This window comes from Mastomys coucha, unplaced genomic scaffold, assembly GCF_008632895.1.
Source record: "Mastomys coucha isolate ucsf_1 unplaced genomic scaffold, UCSF_Mcou_1 pScaffold19, whole genome shotgun sequence".
Taxonomy (NCBI): domain Eukaryota; kingdom Metazoa; phylum Chordata; class Mammalia; order Rodentia; family Muridae; genus Mastomys; species Mastomys coucha.
Window position 1 is genome coordinate 5,597,285 of NW_022196901.1, and position 17,974 is coordinate 5,615,258.

The following is a 17,974-nucleotide window of genomic DNA, read 5'->3' on the forward strand; positions in this document are numbered from 1 at the left end:
TGATACTAACGGCAAGCCAAATGCCATCTTTTAATGGCGATGTGCTTATGAAATGGCTTCCTACAGGGCAGAGTTTAAAAGGCAGAAGAATCGGCCCTACTCTAGAGAATACAATTTTGAGGATCTTTGAGTTCTAATTTGAACTATCCTCAGACACCCACACTGATGCCTTATAGTCCATTGGAATTATGTTAATGGAGTTCTGGCAAAGGCTGTCAGTTCCCAATGATCTCCCGAAAATGCTTCTGCCAGAGCCTCTGGTACACGGAACAGCTCAGAGCTAGGGCTTGTCAGACAAATGTGAAGACACTTATCAGGGCAAATCTTTAACTTTCTTGAGTATCAGACCCCACCAAAGACTTCCAGAATAATCTGCGCTCATATTGAAAGGTCTTGAACTCAGAAGTGACTTTTGTCTTTTAAAAAAAGGAGTAGTACCTGTGCTCCAAGCACATAGACTATGGAGTGCCGCTCTCTCACCTCTGCTTGCAAGCAGCATCTGGCTAAAGCCTTAATTGTGCCTGCTCATTGCTGGCATGCTAGTGCCATAATCCTGGTATGCTACAGATCTGTTCTTTTCCCCTTTAGGCCAGAGAAGGCCGAACCACCATTGTGATAGCTCACCGATTGTCTACAGTCCGAAACGCAGATGTCATCGCTGGGTTTGAGGATGGAGTCATCGTGGAACAAGGAAGTCACAGTGAGCTGATGAAGAAGGAAGGGATCTATTTCAGACTTGTTAACATGCAGGTATAAGCACATCACAGATGGTTTTCTCTGTTGTCTGGGTTGCTGATATGGTAGTCTTTAAGTTATTAAAGTAGATTACAGGGATGATGTCATACAGGGAAACCATGACTAGGACAAGGCATTAAAATTAGGTAAAACTGAAGTCTTAAGTCAGAACCTGGGACAGAGTGAAGGGCTCAGGGAAAGAAAGGCAAAATGTAAACATCACAGTTAATGTACTCATTAGAGCAATAATTATTGATTGTCTGGGGAATGCGTCCAAACTACAGGTCCTGCCCGATGGAAGGAGAAAGAGGTCTACAGTGGTTGGGGGAAGGGTACAATTTATAAATGCTTTGTACACAAGCCTGGTAAAGCTCAAGTGACAATATTTGTAGCTTTAGGGTGTGAATAATTGGTTTTAAAAACTGCTTGCTCTCCTCACTAGAAAATTATTAGTTTGTTTCAGATTGTTCAATAACATTTTAGTAAACTTGCAGGCTACATAACCTAAAACTTCCCTATGACTCTAGTTCATAAACTTCCAACTGTACTAACTTTGACATTGTGAAAAGCCTATACACATGTATTTTAGACTTTCCCCCTTGACATTCCAGATACACACCATGAAATATTATTATTTCAATTACTCAGCAGTAGTTATAAGAAATATGTTTTGTGTAACTAATTTTCTCTAGCAAATAACTTATAACTTAGTTTCTCTAGAGATGAATAGTTAGCTTGTTTCAATACTTACATTTTCTATTTAAACACTGCTAGGACAAACACAAATTTAAAAATAGCCTCAAATTCCTAAGTTTTCTGACAAGTCCCAGCCTGCTGAGCATCAGTCCCGCATTTGGATTAGTAAGCCTTTGCTATATGGTTATGAACCATTGCTATATGGTTATGAACCATTGCTATATGGTTATGAACCATTGCTATATGGTTATGAACCATTGCTATATGGTTATGAACCATTGCTATATGGTTATGAAACAAATGCTTGCCTGCACTAAAATGTGTGAACTAAGATGTTGCTCTTACAGAAGAAGACAATAGGATGATGGTTTGTGGAGCCCAGAGAGTACTAGAGAGGGTAAGGGAGAAGATGATTGACAGGTACAGAGAGGTACAGGCAAAGGGGAGAAATAACTAATGCTCTGGAGCGCCGTAGGGTAATATGACTGACAACAGTGAGCTATGTTCTTCAAAACAGCTGAGAGTCCATTTCTTTTTCAGCTGTAAGGCTTGAAACTAGGGCCTTATTTATACAAGGCAAACATCCCAGCACTGAGCCATTTCCCCAGCATTAGAAGAGGACTTTGGATCTTTCTAATAAAAATCATAATGTTTGAGGTGACCAATATGCCAATTATCCTTCTGAGCAAGGATGAGCACACACACATGTTGAAAGTGCTCTGGTGGCTGGGGCCAGTGCTCAGCCAGTACTGTGCCTATCTTATAAACATGAAGACCTAAGTTTGTTCTCAGGCAAGAAAAAGAGTCAGGCATGATGATGGCATGCGTACATATAATCCCATTGTTGTGAAGGACAGGTGAATCCTTAGGAACTCTCGTTAGCTGGTATAGCTTACTTGGTGAACTCCAGACCATTGAAAGACCCTCTTTCAAAAGAAGAGAGACAAAGGGTAAACATGAGGAACAAACCCTGAGGTTGTCACCTGGCCTTACTCATTTGTTTGCTTGGGCACACACACATTCCCACACATACATTTACAACACACACACAAAGCACCACATAGAGCTCAATAAATATGTACAATATATGTCAAATAAAATACATATATTAATATTTGTTTTACATATATGTCCTCCCAAAGAGGCAAATGGCATGAGTGTCTGAGTATACTCGAAAGCCACTGATGGTTTTTAAAAGATGGATTTATTATTTGGGCTATATCTCACTGAGATATTACTATTTTTTAAAGAACCTAACTCAAAATAGTTACTTAAAATTTTCAAATTACTAGAAAGTTTTACAATTCAGTTTTATATAACCTCTTTATCACTTACTGTTTTAAAATATAAGTAATTATAATGGGTAATGTTAGTTGTCACCTTGACAGAATCTAGAGCCATGGGGAATTATCTTTTTTTTTTTATCTTTTTTTATTGAATATTTTCTTTATTTACATTTCAAATGTTATTCCCTTTCCCAGTTTCCCCCTGGAAACCTCCTATCCCATCCTCCCTCCCCCTGCTTGTATGAGGGTGCTCCCCTACCCACTCCTGCCTCCCCACCCTGGTATTCCCCTACACTGGGGCATGGAATTTTCCTAGGATCCAGGGCCTCTCCTCCCATTAATGCCTGACAAGGCCATCCTCTGCTACATATGCAGCTGGAGCCATGGGTCTCTCCATGTGTACTCTTTGGTTGGTGGTTTAGTCCCTGGGAGCTCTGGATGGTCTGGTTGGTTGATATTGTTGTTCCTTCTATGAGGTTGCAAACTCCTTCATCTCCTTCAGTTCTTCCTCTAACTCTTCCATTGGGGACCCTGTGCTTAATTCAGTGGTTGGCTGTGAGCATCCACCTCTGTATTTGTGAGGCTCTAGCTCAGGAGACAGCTATATCAGGCAGGGAATTATCTTGATTTCATTAGTGATGTAGGAAGATCCATCTTAACTGTGGGTGAAACCATTCCCTGGGCAGAGGATCCCAGACTCAGTGGCATTGTAGCTGTTTCCATAAACTTTGGCTGCAATGGACTAGAATGTGGGACTGCCAGCCAATTCAAGCCCTTCTTTCTCCCTTAAGTTGCCTCTATCAGACTCGTTTATCACAGCAACTGGAAAATAAACAAAGACAGTAATGGTATTTTAAATTCATTTTAGTTTTCATTTCACCATGATCATTAGCAAGGCAGTATGATGATGTAGGAGTCTCAAGTGAGACAGCCCATTGTCTCTCCCTGTCCCACTTCTGTTTCACCCATAAGAATGACCTCATACTACACAAGGATTCTGGCTGGGACACAACCGACTTGCTCTAAACTCTGTAGCATATTCTCTGGGTCTTCTTTCCCAAGAAAATGTGTACATTTTCAAACGGAATGGTAGCCTGGTATGATTAAATGAAAATGATAAACTACTTGGCCATGGTGCTACTAAATCTAGGCAGACTGGGCCTTGATATTACCCTGTTGAGTGAGCAGGGCTTGCGCTGCGTCTCCTCAGCCACTCCACCAGTTTTGTGGTTCTTGGAACCTGTGCGTGCTTGCTTCTTTCTCCCTTGGTTTCCTCAGCATGCCTACTTCTGATTTTTGTTTCGCCCTACCAGTTCTTCGTTGGTTCTCTTGGAGAGATGGAGGACGGAGCCACGTTGGCCCTGAGGATTCACTGGGTTCTCAATTTAGTGTTGTATCTTTGATCTCAAACCTCAACCTGGTTTAATTCAACTTTTTAAAAAATCTTGATACATGTAATAGAGTTACTGTATTATTCTAAACTTGGAGACTTTATTCCTCTGGATACACACACATACATGCATTTATGCACACACACACACACACACACACACACACACACACACACACACATACACACACACACATTATTTAATGTCTTATTTTGTCATTTAGACATCAGGAAGCCAGACCCTGTCAGAAGAATTTGAAGTTGAGCTAAGAGACGAAAAGGCTGCTGGAGGTGTGGCCCCAAACGGCTGGAAAGCACACATATTTAGGAATTCTACAAAGAAAAGTCTTAAAGGTTCACGAGCACATCAGAATAGGCTGAAGGAAGAAAGCAATGAACCTGTAAGTTCTTTCCCTCACCATTAAAGCCTTAGCCTTAGAGTTCTGCTGTAGAAAGCCTTAGCCCTGAGAAGTACATGACTCTTAGAGTGGGCCACATGCTACTTTAAAAAAAAAATCTAATTTTTTTAATGTATTTGACAGCGAATTAAATGAATGCTGATTAAAAATAAATTTTCAGGGGGAAAACAGACAAAATATAATCTTTGTGTTGAGATGTTTAACCTTAAAATCAAATATTTATATTTATATATAGTCAATATGTTTATATTTTTATTAGATATTTTATTTATTTACATTTCAAATGTTATCCCCTTTCCTGGTTTCCTCTCTGAAAACCCCCTATTCCCTCCCCCTCCCCCTGCTCACCAACTCATCCCCTCCCGCTTCCTGGCCCTGGCATTCCCCTACACTGCGGCATAGAGCCTTCATAGGACCAAGGGCCTCTCCTCCCATTAATGCCCAACAAAGCCATCCTCTGCTACATATGCAGCTGGAGTCATGAGTCCTACCATGTATACTCTTTGATTGGTGGTTTAGTCCCTGGGAGTTCTGGGGGTACTGGTTAGTGCGTATTGTTGTTCCTCCTATGGGGGTACAAACCCTTTAGCTACTTGGTTCCTTTCTCTAGTTCCTCCATTGGGGACCCTGTGCTCAGTCCAATGAAAGGCTGAGCGCATCCACCTCTGTATTGGTCAGACACTGGTAGAGCCTCTCAGGAGACAGCTATAACAGGTTTCTGTCAGCAAGCACTTGTTGGCATCTACAGTAGTGTCTGGGTTTGGTGACTGTATATGGGATGGATCCCCAGGTGGGGCAGTCTCTGGATGGTCATTCCTTCAGTCTCTGCTCCACACTTTGTCTTTGGAACTCCTTCCATGGGTATTTTGTTCCCCCTTTTAAGAAGGAACAAAGTATCCACACTTTGGTCTTCCTTCTTCTTGAATTCTATGTGGTTTGTGATTGTATCTTGGGTATTCCAAGCTTCTAGGCTAATGTCCACTTATCTGTGAGTGGATACCATGTGTGTTCTTTTGTAATTGGGTTACCTCACTCAGGATGATATTTTCTAGTTCCATCCATTTGCCTATAAATTTCATGAATTCATTGTTTTAAATAGCTGAATGTTTATATTTTATAAAAATAATTTTATAAAGTATAATATTTTTAGTCTAGGGATAATAAAGCTAGTCCAGAATGAGTTCTGGTGTCAGTATATGATGATAAGAGAAAGGGATTGTGGTTAATTTGGCAGCTCTAGGCAGAGTAAGGAGGATGAGCTCATGTCCTTTCGTTAATGGTAATGAAGGTGCTCTGTATTGAGAAGATGAGGTCGTCTTTTGTGTCTGTTGCCTTGTGATGCTGATAGGATCGCTGTTAGAGAGGCAGGGACATCCCATTTGATGAAAAACTATAGGTTACCTCATATAGCTTAGCCATGACTGTCACACAGACCCAGAGCTGTCCGTGTCCAGAGCTGGTGTCTCACAAGTGTGGACCAGACCTGCACAGCAGCTGCCGGCACCATGGAAATATCCACCTGTGTGTAAGGTTCACGTTCAATCCCGCGTCAACAGTAGGCACTGCCCTTTACTCTCCAGTCAAGGGCAGGATATTTTTATTGTGTCTAGCTTGAAGACTTTTTGAGGGTGACAGTCATGCTTTCTCTGTGTCTGCAACACCAAATGGTTGTGTTAGCTGTTTGTCCTGATATTTTTATGTTCTAGGATGCAAACGTGCCACCGGTGTCTTTTCTGAAGGTCTTAAAACTGAATAAAACAGAGTGGCCCTACTTTGTGGTGGGAACAGTCTGTGCCATTGCCAACGGGGCCCTCCAGCCAGCTTTCTCCATCATCCTGTCAGAGATGATAGCTGTAAGTTTAAAAACATCCCACAGCGACCAAAACAGGAACATTCATAGGCTAAAACTCAGCTCAGCCCCACCAATTCTGGGGTTAAGTAGCTTCAAATTAAACTAAGCCAGAGTACTTCTGTTTTAAAGTTAAACTCGTTATGAGAGAAAATGAGTCACCTTTGAAGCACCCTGCTCCGATATCAGTGAACTTACAAAGTATAAGATGAATGGAGAAAGCTCTCTAATTGTCATCACTTGGGTGAAACCCATGCAGGAGGTGGCTCTTACTGGCTTTGAGGGAGGGCTGGCATTTGGCTCACATGGCCATGGGTCTGGGGTGTGTCACGATGGAGGGAAGGTGAGTTCATAGCTAGCCTACCTGTAAGTCCAGATTTCCAGTCACAGTCTGGCCACCACATTGAACAAGTGGGTAAGACCAGGAATGATACTTCCATCTGTCCCATGGTTTCTTCATCTACAAAATAAACCTGTTTCAAAGAGTATTTGAGGATTGAGAATACGTAAGTAATTGTGTAGGAGCACTTCACAGTGTCTTCCTAGTTAGTTGTATAGCCTCAAAACATGATTCTTTAGCAGTTCTTCCCAGAATACAGAAGTCTGCAACTAAGAAAAAAAATCCATACTATGCAATCAGTAAATCTATTGATCAGTCTGTGTACAATGTTATTCAAACTGTCAGTCCTTATGTTATGCAAACTCCTTTATTACCCTCTGTTATTACTGGAGAGACAAATTGGATAAAAACAAATTCTCCTCCAACAAGCTAAAATGTATTAGTCTCATGATGTTGGTCACTGATATACATTAAGACCATAAACAAACAATGAAAAATTTAAAATGACTCTCTGAATCCTATTAAATTTCAACATAAGACAATTCTAGGCTTTCTTGCAGTTCAAGAGATAGATAACTTACAGGCACAATCTTTTAGAATCCAGGCATTAGAAAGACAATTCACAAAATAAACTAAGTTATGCCTATAAAACCCAACTTCTTTTGTGGTAATACACACAAGGCAGAAAAAAATTCAGATTTATAATGTATCAGGTGCTAATGAGTGTTTTAAAAACAGGGTACGATGATGCAGGAGAGAGGGCTGGTTGGTGAAATCCCCCAGAAGAGAAGGTTGGGGGCTGGGAACAGAGGAAGGGGAGACATGTCACACAGCCCATTGCTGTGCTCAACCTAGTTATGACTTATAATCCCCAAAGACACAAATGCAGGAGGGTGAACAAGGAAATGTCTGTTGGGATCATGAAAACATGCTGGCAACTGGGGTGGAGATGGAGGCTGTATGACAAGATGCATATATGTAACACCCCTGAATCGTACACTTTATAAGGGTTAAAATGGTATGTTAGCTGTATTTTACCATAATTTGGAAAGGCCACATATTCAAAAGCTACTTTCACAGGTGTGACCCTCACACCACTGCCTGGGGTAGGAGTGAGCAGGGTGGATCCAGACACCCATGTTTTAATGCTCTCTTCTAGATCTTCGGCCCTGGGGATGACACAGTGAAACAACAGAAGTGTAACATGTTCTCGCTGGTCTTCTTGGGCCTAGGAGTCCTCTCCTTCTTTACTTTCTTCCTTCAGGTAAGCAGAGGTGGTTGTTCTCCAAGTCTGTGAATAGAGAAACTAGTAAAGACCTAACCAGACCTCCAGATGCTCACCCTGAGATGAGAGGAGGATCTGGTAGGGGGAAGCCTCCTTCTCTGGGAGACTGACCATGAAAACTATGAGTGTATCTTCAGCAAATGGCCACTACCGTGGAGGACATGGGCTCATTGGCTGCAAACTGGAAAAAACAACCAAACAAGAAACCAAACCAAACCACCACCACCACCACCAACAACAACAAGAAAACAGTATAATATCATTCTCTTTGTTATTACTTTCCCCAATATCAAGGAACTTTGAACTTTCTCCTTCCTAACTGATGAACTACCAGAAAGAGCATACATTTACATTTATATACTTTAGACCTGGCCAGAAAATAAGCTAGCCAAATCCAGGCAGATGTGCAATCTATAATCCCAGCTCTCAGGAAGCTGATGCAGAAAGATCACAAGTTACAGCTAAGCCAGGGCTACACAGTGAGATCTTGACTCAAACAAGAACAGGAAGTTGGTGCCTATTTTTCTTTTCTACCTAATTAAGCTTTCACCAAGCTACATTCAATCCAGTTCCATGACAAACTTCTCAATCCAGAGTGCCAGCAGGATGTAATAAGTCACATAGCATATTGTTCCTATTTTACTGTGGAGCCAGAGGCAACAGTAAGATGAAATTCTCATCTGGAAGTCATTGCCATGCTAGTAGCACCTCAGAGGTCTGATGCAACTTCAAACCCAGGCTCACCAGGAAGTGAAATTCTAGACATAAAGGAGCAATGGAGCAGTGTGCAGCAGCCCTCCTGCAAAGGCAGGTGAGGACAGGTCTGTCCTGAATAAAGAATCTGTGAGACAGTTGCACCACACACACCCATCCCTGGCTCAAGCTAGAGTTCAGCAGTATACATTCCCAAGGTCTCTGCACGGTCTGGACCACCACTCATGGCATTACTGGATCCCAACCGTCTTATGTGCCCCAGAGGCAAGGCATCTCTGGATATCTTGGCTACTCTCCAGCTTGGACCCAAATGTGAGGGAGAGGGAAATTGTCTGGCACAGAGGCTTGGAGAGGAAGTGAAACCTAATTGTTGCCTAATCCCAGAGCAGGTAGGGCTGTGCCCGTGGGCTCATTTGGAGTTTGAGAGGAAAGACATCTTTCTACAGCATAGCAACCAGAATGTGACTCTGCAGAATTTTGTTTCTTGGATTTATTATATTGAAAGTGTTAGGAACACATAAAAAACATTCTAGTTCAACACAGTGCCTTGGTTACTGAGACTCTGCTCTCGAAAGTTATTGAAATGAGAGAGAAGCCAAACTGGGACTTTTGGTGTTAAAGTTCCAAACCTCACAATGACTCAGCAGTAGCTACATTTCAAGTTAGCTCTTGTTGGTCAACATAGATATAAAGTAGACTCCATGTGAGTGTATGGAGTTGTGTCAGGACACTAATGAGAAGCAAAGGGATGCTGAGCCTGTTTGTTCCCTAGGGCTTCACATTTGGGAAAGCTGGAGAGATCCTCACCACAAGGCTCCGGTCCATGGCCTTTAAAGCCATGCTAAGGCAGGTGAGTGCATTGCAGGTGATGCCTGGTGTTTAGATTTAGAACTCTGCATGCTGTTGTTGGCAAGCCAATGCTCCTATTTCCCCTCCAAGACCTCCAGGCAAGGAATGACTAGGGTCCTACGAGTTACTGTAGTTCTGAAATGCACAATGACTTCTCAAGGTTTTCCTGGGAGCAGACATTTCAAGAGCTCTTTGGCTTTTTCTGCAACTATCTGTCTCCATATGTACACTCATTTCCAGTATTTGTATCTGATCCTTGGATTCTGTGATGCTGGCCAGTCTTTGGTGACTGTAGGGTACCTTTGGAAAATGATTGATAGCATTCATGTTCATCTGCCACAGTCAACCTTCCAACTAGGTTTTCCAAAATTCTAGAAATTGAATTATGTTTTCCCTTGTGCCTATTTTCACATTAATTCACATATTCATTTATTGAAACTTTACTTATTATATAAGTTCACATTCTGAGGTAGGTTGTATGGGAAATGTGAAAACATATGTCCCACCTTTAAAGGAAAGATCCTAAAGAGAGCCAGTTGACTTGAATTAGCCATATCCCTGTTCACACTGGGCACACAGAGGCATCACAGTTTTAGCATGTCTGAATTTATGAATTCTTTGGGAGACCTTCCAAACTCTTGCTATGTGGGAGAAATAACTTTATATGAAAGTAAAAGATACTGCTAACAAGTATTTGTAATTAGTATCAAACCTAAGATACACTTTTTAAAATCCTTGCATAGACAAAATAAAAGCATAGCAAGAATTTGACATTTAATTTCCCTGTTTACAGTTTATAAAAAAGACTTGTCTCTTAATGAGAATGGCATCCTAGGGAGCAGAGGTGGCCAGAGTACAAGTTGTGACAAGTGGAAGCTATGACAGTTTGGTAGTTAGAGCACCCACAGGAGCCCAGCCTTGGGTGGACTTGGTAGATGAACCCATTCCTTCCCTCTGACTAGGACCCCTTCCTCTTATGGGGCATAGTCAGCACATGTGGCCTAGTGTGTCTGCAGTGGGGTGCTCATGGTTGTACCTGGACCACCACTCTGTATAGAAGGTCTCCCCTGAATTCCAATACCCACACTCAGTTTGGGTATCTCTCTTCACTGAAGCACTTCGAGAGTGCTTTATTATTGTTGGTTTTAATTGTGAGTTAATTTAAAGGTGTGTTTTATTCCACAGGACATGAGCTGGTTTGATGATCATAAAAACAGTACTGGTGCACTTTCCACAAGGCTCGCCACAGATGCTGCGCAAGTCCAAGGAGTAAGAAGACAGAGCTCTGCTAGTCTCTTCCTTACGAAAGCAGACACGGCATTGCTCCATCTCCCAAGATGCTTTCAGCTGGGGGGTTGGGAGTGGGGCAGATAGCTCAGTGGTGGAGAGCTTGCCTGGGGTGCACAAGGCCCTACAAAAAGTTTTACAAAGATCCTTTGAATTGGAAGTACCGGAACATCCAGCTGAAGCTGACTGGAACAGCAAGGGAAAGTTTAGACTTCAGGTAGACTGGCCTGCTGGCTCAGTACAAGCACCAGAGACCCAGGTTCCTTCTGTATGGTGAATTGCCTCCTCAGGGTTAGCTTCATGGAGCTCATTTCCTCGTTGGCAACCAATAGCAATTAGAACTAGAAGCTTCTTCATTTCTCATCTCTGAAAGGGACACAAATCTACCTCACCCATCAAATGAAAGCCCTTTCCATAACTCTTGTTGTAACAGCTCATAAATCACACATCCAAGCCTGAGCCAATAGCTATCTCAAGAGAAGGCTATTATCTGGCCAGCTTAGGTCCCCACCCTGTGAGGTTCACTGATTTCACAAGAGAAGAGAAAAGGAGGGGCACACCAGAGAGTCAAGAACAATGTCTATGACAATGGTCCTGATTTTTTGAACTGTACAACAATTAATTCAATTGTAGTGTTTTGTGGTTGACAATCTTGTAGGAAGTAAAAAAGACTTGGTAACTTGGTTTCAAGGAGAGTGTTAATTTCTGTCTGAACAATTGAACCAAGTGGCTATTTAAATTACTGGGTTGTGGTTAGATTCCCCTTTTGAAAGGTTCATGTCCTCACAGCTTCTCTGTACAGTAGGTGATTCCATGGGCTAGAGTGATGAGAACAGACCCTGTCAAGCCTTGTGGGTTAGGAACAAGCTGCGGGGTTGTTAAGAGGGTGAAACTCTTCACATTCTGAGTAGGAGCCTAAGCCTGGAACACATGGCTTTGAGAATTCGCTCAGCTGCCTTACTCTTTCTCTTGCAGGCCACGGGAACCAGGTTGGCTTTAATCGCACAGAACACAGCCAACCTTGGAACCGGTATTATCATATCATTTATTTACGGTTGGCAACTGACACTTCTGCTGTTATCGGTTGTTCCATTCATTGCTGTAGCAGGAATTGTTGAAATGAAAATGTTGGCTGGCAATGCCAAGAGAGATAAAAAGGAAATGGAAGCTGCTGGAAAGGTGAGCTAAGTGGGCTTCGACTAACAGAAGGGCTGCTTGTACACACACCTGGTTTGATTTGTCACACTATATACTACAGCTGATACAGCTGTGTATTACAGTCTGTACAGAAATGTTCTACTGTATTGATAAGGCCTGGAACTGAAAATGAGATAGTTCTTGTGACATTTCTAGCTTCCAGACAGAACTTGTCATAAAGGTCTTCCAAACTGCCTGAATGCATTTCACCTTGACATTATATCTTGGCATCATTGATAGAATAAATGTCACTGTTTTTACAAGTGTAAGGCAGAGTATAGAAATGAATTATCTAAGATCAGAAGATTCATTGTACTAGTCCCCCACCCTGCTATGATTTTTTTTTATTGTTAAAGTTAGCCCCACCAGGTGGCAGTAATTCCCTATTTTGTAGTTCTAATTAACATGTAGTGAAAAATGAGATTGTGTGACAACTGTCCTACCTATGGGAACTCATTGTTATTATTGGCTTATTCTTAATATCTTCACAGTCATCCTGTGAGGTAGATGATAATGCTGCCTCACTTGTGTAGATGTATGTGTATGTTTGCACACATGCATGCACCCATTCGTGCCAAGTGTGCAAGACCATAGAAGTGCATTGAGTGTAGTCCTTTATTGCTTTCTGCTTCTCCTTGATAGATGATCCCTCACTAAACCTCGGTCTTACTGTTTTCCTTAGAGAGCTTGGCCAGTGAACTCCCAGGATCTGCCTGCCTCTGTTCCTGGCCACTGGGCTGGCAGGCTTCTTGTATGTATGCTACACATTTGAACTGAGGTCCAGGTGCTTTCAGAGCAAGGACTCTGACCTGCTGAGCCAAACCCTTCATTTTTGCAAATGTAGAGATATGGACAGGAAGTAAGTCCAAGCCTTGTAGAAAGTGCACCAGTACTGTTTTTATGATCATCAAACCAGCTCATGTCCTGTGGAATAAAACACAGCACTAGTCTCTCAATAGGTATCTAAGTATGTCGGAATCTACATATAAACATGTGATTTGCAAGGCATGCACATTCAGATGGTAAAGCATACAACATCCTTTAATGAAAAAATAAGGAAGTAAAGCACATGGCTAGTATAAACTGATAGTTTCTACAGCGCCAGCCTTAAAATTCACTCACAAGTATCACTGCAAACACTTGCACAACTCTGTGTATGGTGGAAAAGACGGTGTCTCCACCTTACGAAGAGAAGGGTTTTGGTAGTAAGTGACTGTCTACTTATGTGTGGCTGACATGAGAGACTAAGAGTAAAGCAGGTTGTGGTGGCACATACTTATACGCTCATTGCTCAAGACTTAGAAGCAAAAGAATTGCCATCACTTCAAAGCCATTCTGGGTTACATAGCAATACACTATAATAAATTAAAACAGGCAAAGAAACAAACAAAAACAAAACAGAGGCTAGGATTGCGGTGATGCATGTTTCCACTTAACCAGTTCTGTCCACTGAGATCTGCCACTTCCTCCTGTAAGTGGCCATGGCTGCCACTCCATGGGGTCAGTGTCCCCCAAACACTTGTCACTATCCCAGGAATGGCCTTGTCCTGGAATCAGAACTCTCTGGAAACCTGTGTGCTGTGGGTCCTGGACTTCATTCTTGTTTCCAGGTGCTGAACGTTTCCTATGTACTGCTTTTAGGTAGTGTAGGGTACCATTTTCTTCACTCTGGGCCACAGCCTAAAAATCAACAGTAGCAACAACAAAACCAACCAACCAAACAAACCAATCCTCCTAAAAAAAATAGTTCTGTCTCCCACCATCTTGTAGTCTTTCCTCATTCCTTAAGAGAACATAGTCATAATGAAGATAAATTTTCCTTCGGCAAATTACACAAATAAAAATATCTTGAATTGACCCAACATAGTGACCATGACTCTACTGAGAAAATTAATATTCTGATAGAAATGAAAATTATCAAAATTTGACAGAAATGTGGCAATGAAAATTGAATAGTGTTTCAAAAACACAAAAAACATCCAGTTCTCAATCTTATCCTTCTGTTCATACCATATGATGCTGGAGAGAACTCTCTCAGTTCCAGGGGCCTTTCTGTCTTGGTAAAATGAGGTGCAATTCATGAGCTGTCCGGGTTTCTTCATAAACTTCCTAAAGCTGCCATCTTGGGGATCAGTGGATAAATGGCTTATGATGCAGCCTAATGTTAGGTTTGAAGAATGTGAGGTATTACAAATATTTTAATCCCCAACAATTGAATCCTGGTTCAATATTGTTTTCTAAACCAATTGTTGGTTCACTGGTAGAATTGGGGTTAGTTTCTGGTGTGGTAGGTAGCTTATGATCCCTTGAAGGTACTTGGAAGGCAGATGAGGGAGGATAGCTGCTAGTTTAAAACCAGTGGGATATACATTGAGTTCTACCCTATGGTGCAGCATAGTGAAACTGGGCTCAGAGAAGGGAGTGGAAACCCCGTCACTTGCTCAAAAGGATATGATCTTTTATGTGAGTACAAATTTTTATTAGTGAATAAGATATATCAGGAATTAGGATAGTCTCATTTCAATTTTCCAAGGAAACCTTAAAACAAACATTTGTTGCTAGGCAGTAGGAGGAAGATGGCAAAATAAGATTATATTATATTATATTATATAGCTATAAATCATATTTATACATGTAAAGCAGTCCTTTAAATACAAAATTAATATATGCACAACCTACTAACTAGTTCCATCAGACCATCCTTTGTGATCCAAATAACAGATTTATATCATGACCATCTTAACTAGATCTCATTTACTGAGCTCAGGAGTCTGTGTATCAGAACTAGACTACAAAGTTAATCCAGGACCAGAAAATCAAGGGTTAATGGTAAACTTGTTTACAACTGGTTTCTCCATGTGCAAAATCTCAAAATAGATAGAGCAGCCAGCGCAATTGGCTAAGAGCAGACTTGGCATCAGGTGGCCTGGCAGTCCTCATGCTCTGAGCTAATTCTGAGGCTTCAGGCCTGTGGGGAACCCCCTCTGTATCTTACTTCCTCCTCTGTGAAAACAGGAGTAATGTTACCCTACAAGGCTGTCCTCAGACTAAAGAAAACTGTGTCCTTAAATGTCACAACATTTTGGCTGCTTCTACTGTCTGTTAAATTATTATTACTATTTTAAAGATAGAGTTTTTTAGCCTAACATCAAAAATATCTTTCATCTGCTTACAACAGAAAGCTGAAATTTAAGTGTTGAAGCTGATGAAATGAAAACACAGAATTTAACATCTGATATTCCTGGTGTTGACATGATTTAGACTCAATAGCTAATCACAGTCAATGCTCAAAGGGTAGTTTGGCTATAAGGGCTAAAAACAAAACAACAAACCTTCTGGTTGGCTTGACTTAAAGTGATTTGATGTAAAGGATGTATTTCAAATGGAGTCAATAGTGTGCTGGCTGTTTTTTAGACCCACAGGCTATATTGTCTCTGAGTCTCTCTGTACGCTTGTCATTGTTTCTTAGGCCCATGAGCTATATTCACTCTGAGTCTCTCTGCCTCCTGAGTCCATGGGCTGTACTCTCTTTAAGCCTATCTGCACATCTGTCTTATTCCTCAACCATCTGCATTCATATCTGCTCCCCAAATGATGGCTATCCCTCTGAATCCACAGGGCCTTCCAACAGCTACTTCCTCCAGCTCCAGGAAACCAAGACTGATTAACCAGATTTATAATGCTTCCTTCATTTAAATAGCAATATAAAGCAGGGTCAATACATTTCCAGTCTGAGTCTCCTGCTTGTGGGCAGACAGCTTGTTTAAGAAAGGGTGTACCCAGGGTAAAAATGGCCATCATTTCCAATGACCTCTAAAAACCATTGCTTAATTGTGTCTTATAGACTCCACCTGATAAAGACAGCAAGGTCACTAAAGCTGTGACTGAAGTGACTGCCTGATGGCAGGGCTTTATGTTCTATTCTGGGCCTCAGGTATAAGCTTCTATGAGCACCCAGAGACTTAGCTACTCTACTGTGCACAATCCCAAGGCCAGTTTTGTTAGAGACCTAGTCTTAAAGAACATAGTCTGCCTTTTGATTTTTATTGAGAAGAATCTAAGACACATTTACTTGACACTTACAATACACCTGACAGTTATTTTTCATTTCAGAAATAAGAGTAGCACTTCTAATGAAGATCTTCCTGTTACAGATTGCAACAGAGGCAATAGAAAATATTCGGACTGTTGTATCCTTGACCCAAGAAAGAAAATTTGAATCAATGTATGTTGAAAAATTGCATGGACCTTACAGGTAATGAACATAAGATTGTTGCATACCTAGTGCTTTCACAGTAAACTGTTCCCTAAGAGAATTAGACATTTCTGCTCAGAACAATGATGATGACCTGTGTCCGATAATTATCTCATCAAGTCCAGGACTCGATTTCATGTCTATTGTGAATATACAGTAAGATTATGTCTCTGAGGGCCAAGAATTAACCCAGAGCTGCATGACAACTCAGTCATTGCAGTGTAACCCAGCTGGGTGGCTCAGCATAAGCATTCTCTGAAGGAGCTGTCCAAACTTTTGTTTTCTTTAGTATGTAGATTGATTTAAGTATGTACCATTTTCTCAATACCTTATGGAAAATTTAGAACCCCAAAGAATGAAAAGCTGAAAAAATTATTAATGTGATCATAATTTAAAGACTGAACATGGTTTTATAATGTTAAGTGCAACATTGCAATCACAGTACTTAAGTTAATGCCCAAATCAGCATAACACCATGGTCACAGTATGCAAGTACACATGAGTGCACACACTATTGTGCCCCCCAAATCACCAATACAGTGGATTTTCTTTACCAAATACCTCCTGATTTGAGAGTGAGGAAGTTACTGTAGGTGGATTTAGAGATCTAATAAAGTTTGGCTACAGTTTTAATTAGAAATAACATAATACAAAAAGCTATATACTCCAGGCAAGATCTATCTTGGGTATGTATTTATACAAACATCAATTATCCAACTTTTATGAAACTGAAATGAGTTTTAACATGTGACTACAGTTGTTTCAGGACCTGTAAGAATAGTATGTGAATATGCTGCATTCTGATGATTCCAATGTTATCCTATGCATTTTGACACAATTATTACACAATACGGTTTGAATATATGAATTATTAAGCAACGTACAATACCAGTTATCATTTGAACATCCATCATATGCTAGGTACTATGATGGCTATTTGTGTTGTTTACTGCATTTAATTCTCTGAAAAGAGCTTTTTATTATAGAGACCATTCCATTATTTAAGTTGGAAACCCACTGAATTACAATTGCCTACTTAACCTATTATCTTTTAAGGCAGGAATTTAACTCAGATTGACCAGGCTAAGCTGTGCTCTTTCAGCTACACAGGGGTTAAGAGAAGCTGAATAATGTCTATGAATGTTAATTTTGAATACATTAATGTGCCTTTCAGGAATTCAGTGCGGAAGGCACACATCTACGGCATCACCTTTAGCATCTCGCAAGCATTCATGTATTTTTCTTATGCTGGCTGTTTTCGATTTGGTTCTTACCTAATTGTGAATGGACATATGCGCTTCAAAGACGTCATTCTGTAAGTGGCTTTGAAAATACTAAGACTATTTTATATTAATCCGATAATAGGGATTTAATAGGCTTATACAGAAGTGTGACATAGGAAAAAAATCAACCGTCCAAAGATGAGATCAAGGAGTTCAGTTTCCTGGAGCTGTTACCCTGGTAGGCACAGAAATCTGATCTTGTCACTGCACCTAGCAGAGTTTCATCGTCCCAGTGATCTAAAGTTCACAAAGGTTGTGACATTGATTGCTAAGCATGAAGCTGGTTGTGTGTGTGAACCTTTTCAGGACAGAAGTAAGCAGAGAAAACTGTATGAATGTAATTAGGAAGGTGTTGGAGATAATGGAGCCAAATCAGGGTGAGGTTAAAT

The 17,974-nt window shown here is 41.0% G+C and overlaps 1 protein-coding gene across 4 annotated transcripts in view; it reads left to right on the forward strand.

The window, feature by feature from the left end:
- The window catches only part of Abcb4 (ATP binding cassette subfamily B member 4), a 70,190-nt gene that overhangs the window by 37,440 nt on the left and 14,776 nt on the right, over window positions 1-17,974 (forward strand). For 3 of the 4 annotated variants that reach the window (XM_031380001.1, XM_031380003.1, XM_031380004.1), the window contains 9 exons: window positions 589-750; window positions 4,332-4,508; window positions 6,233-6,379; window positions 7,875-7,979; window positions 9,487-9,564; window positions 10,749-10,832; window positions 11,826-12,029; window positions 16,202-16,302; window positions 17,477-17,617. In XM_031380001.1, the coding sequence (XP_031235861.1) occupies window positions 589-750; window positions 4,332-4,508; window positions 6,233-6,379; window positions 7,875-7,979; window positions 9,487-9,564; window positions 10,749-10,832; window positions 11,826-12,029; window positions 16,202-16,302; window positions 17,477-17,617 (1,199 nt within the window). The remainder of the gene's footprint in view (window positions 1-588; window positions 751-4,331; window positions 4,509-6,232; window positions 6,380-7,874; window positions 7,980-9,486; window positions 9,565-10,748; window positions 10,833-11,825; window positions 12,030-16,201; window positions 16,303-17,476; window positions 17,618-17,974) is intronic. The other variant, XM_031380002.1, reaches the window with a different exon arrangement.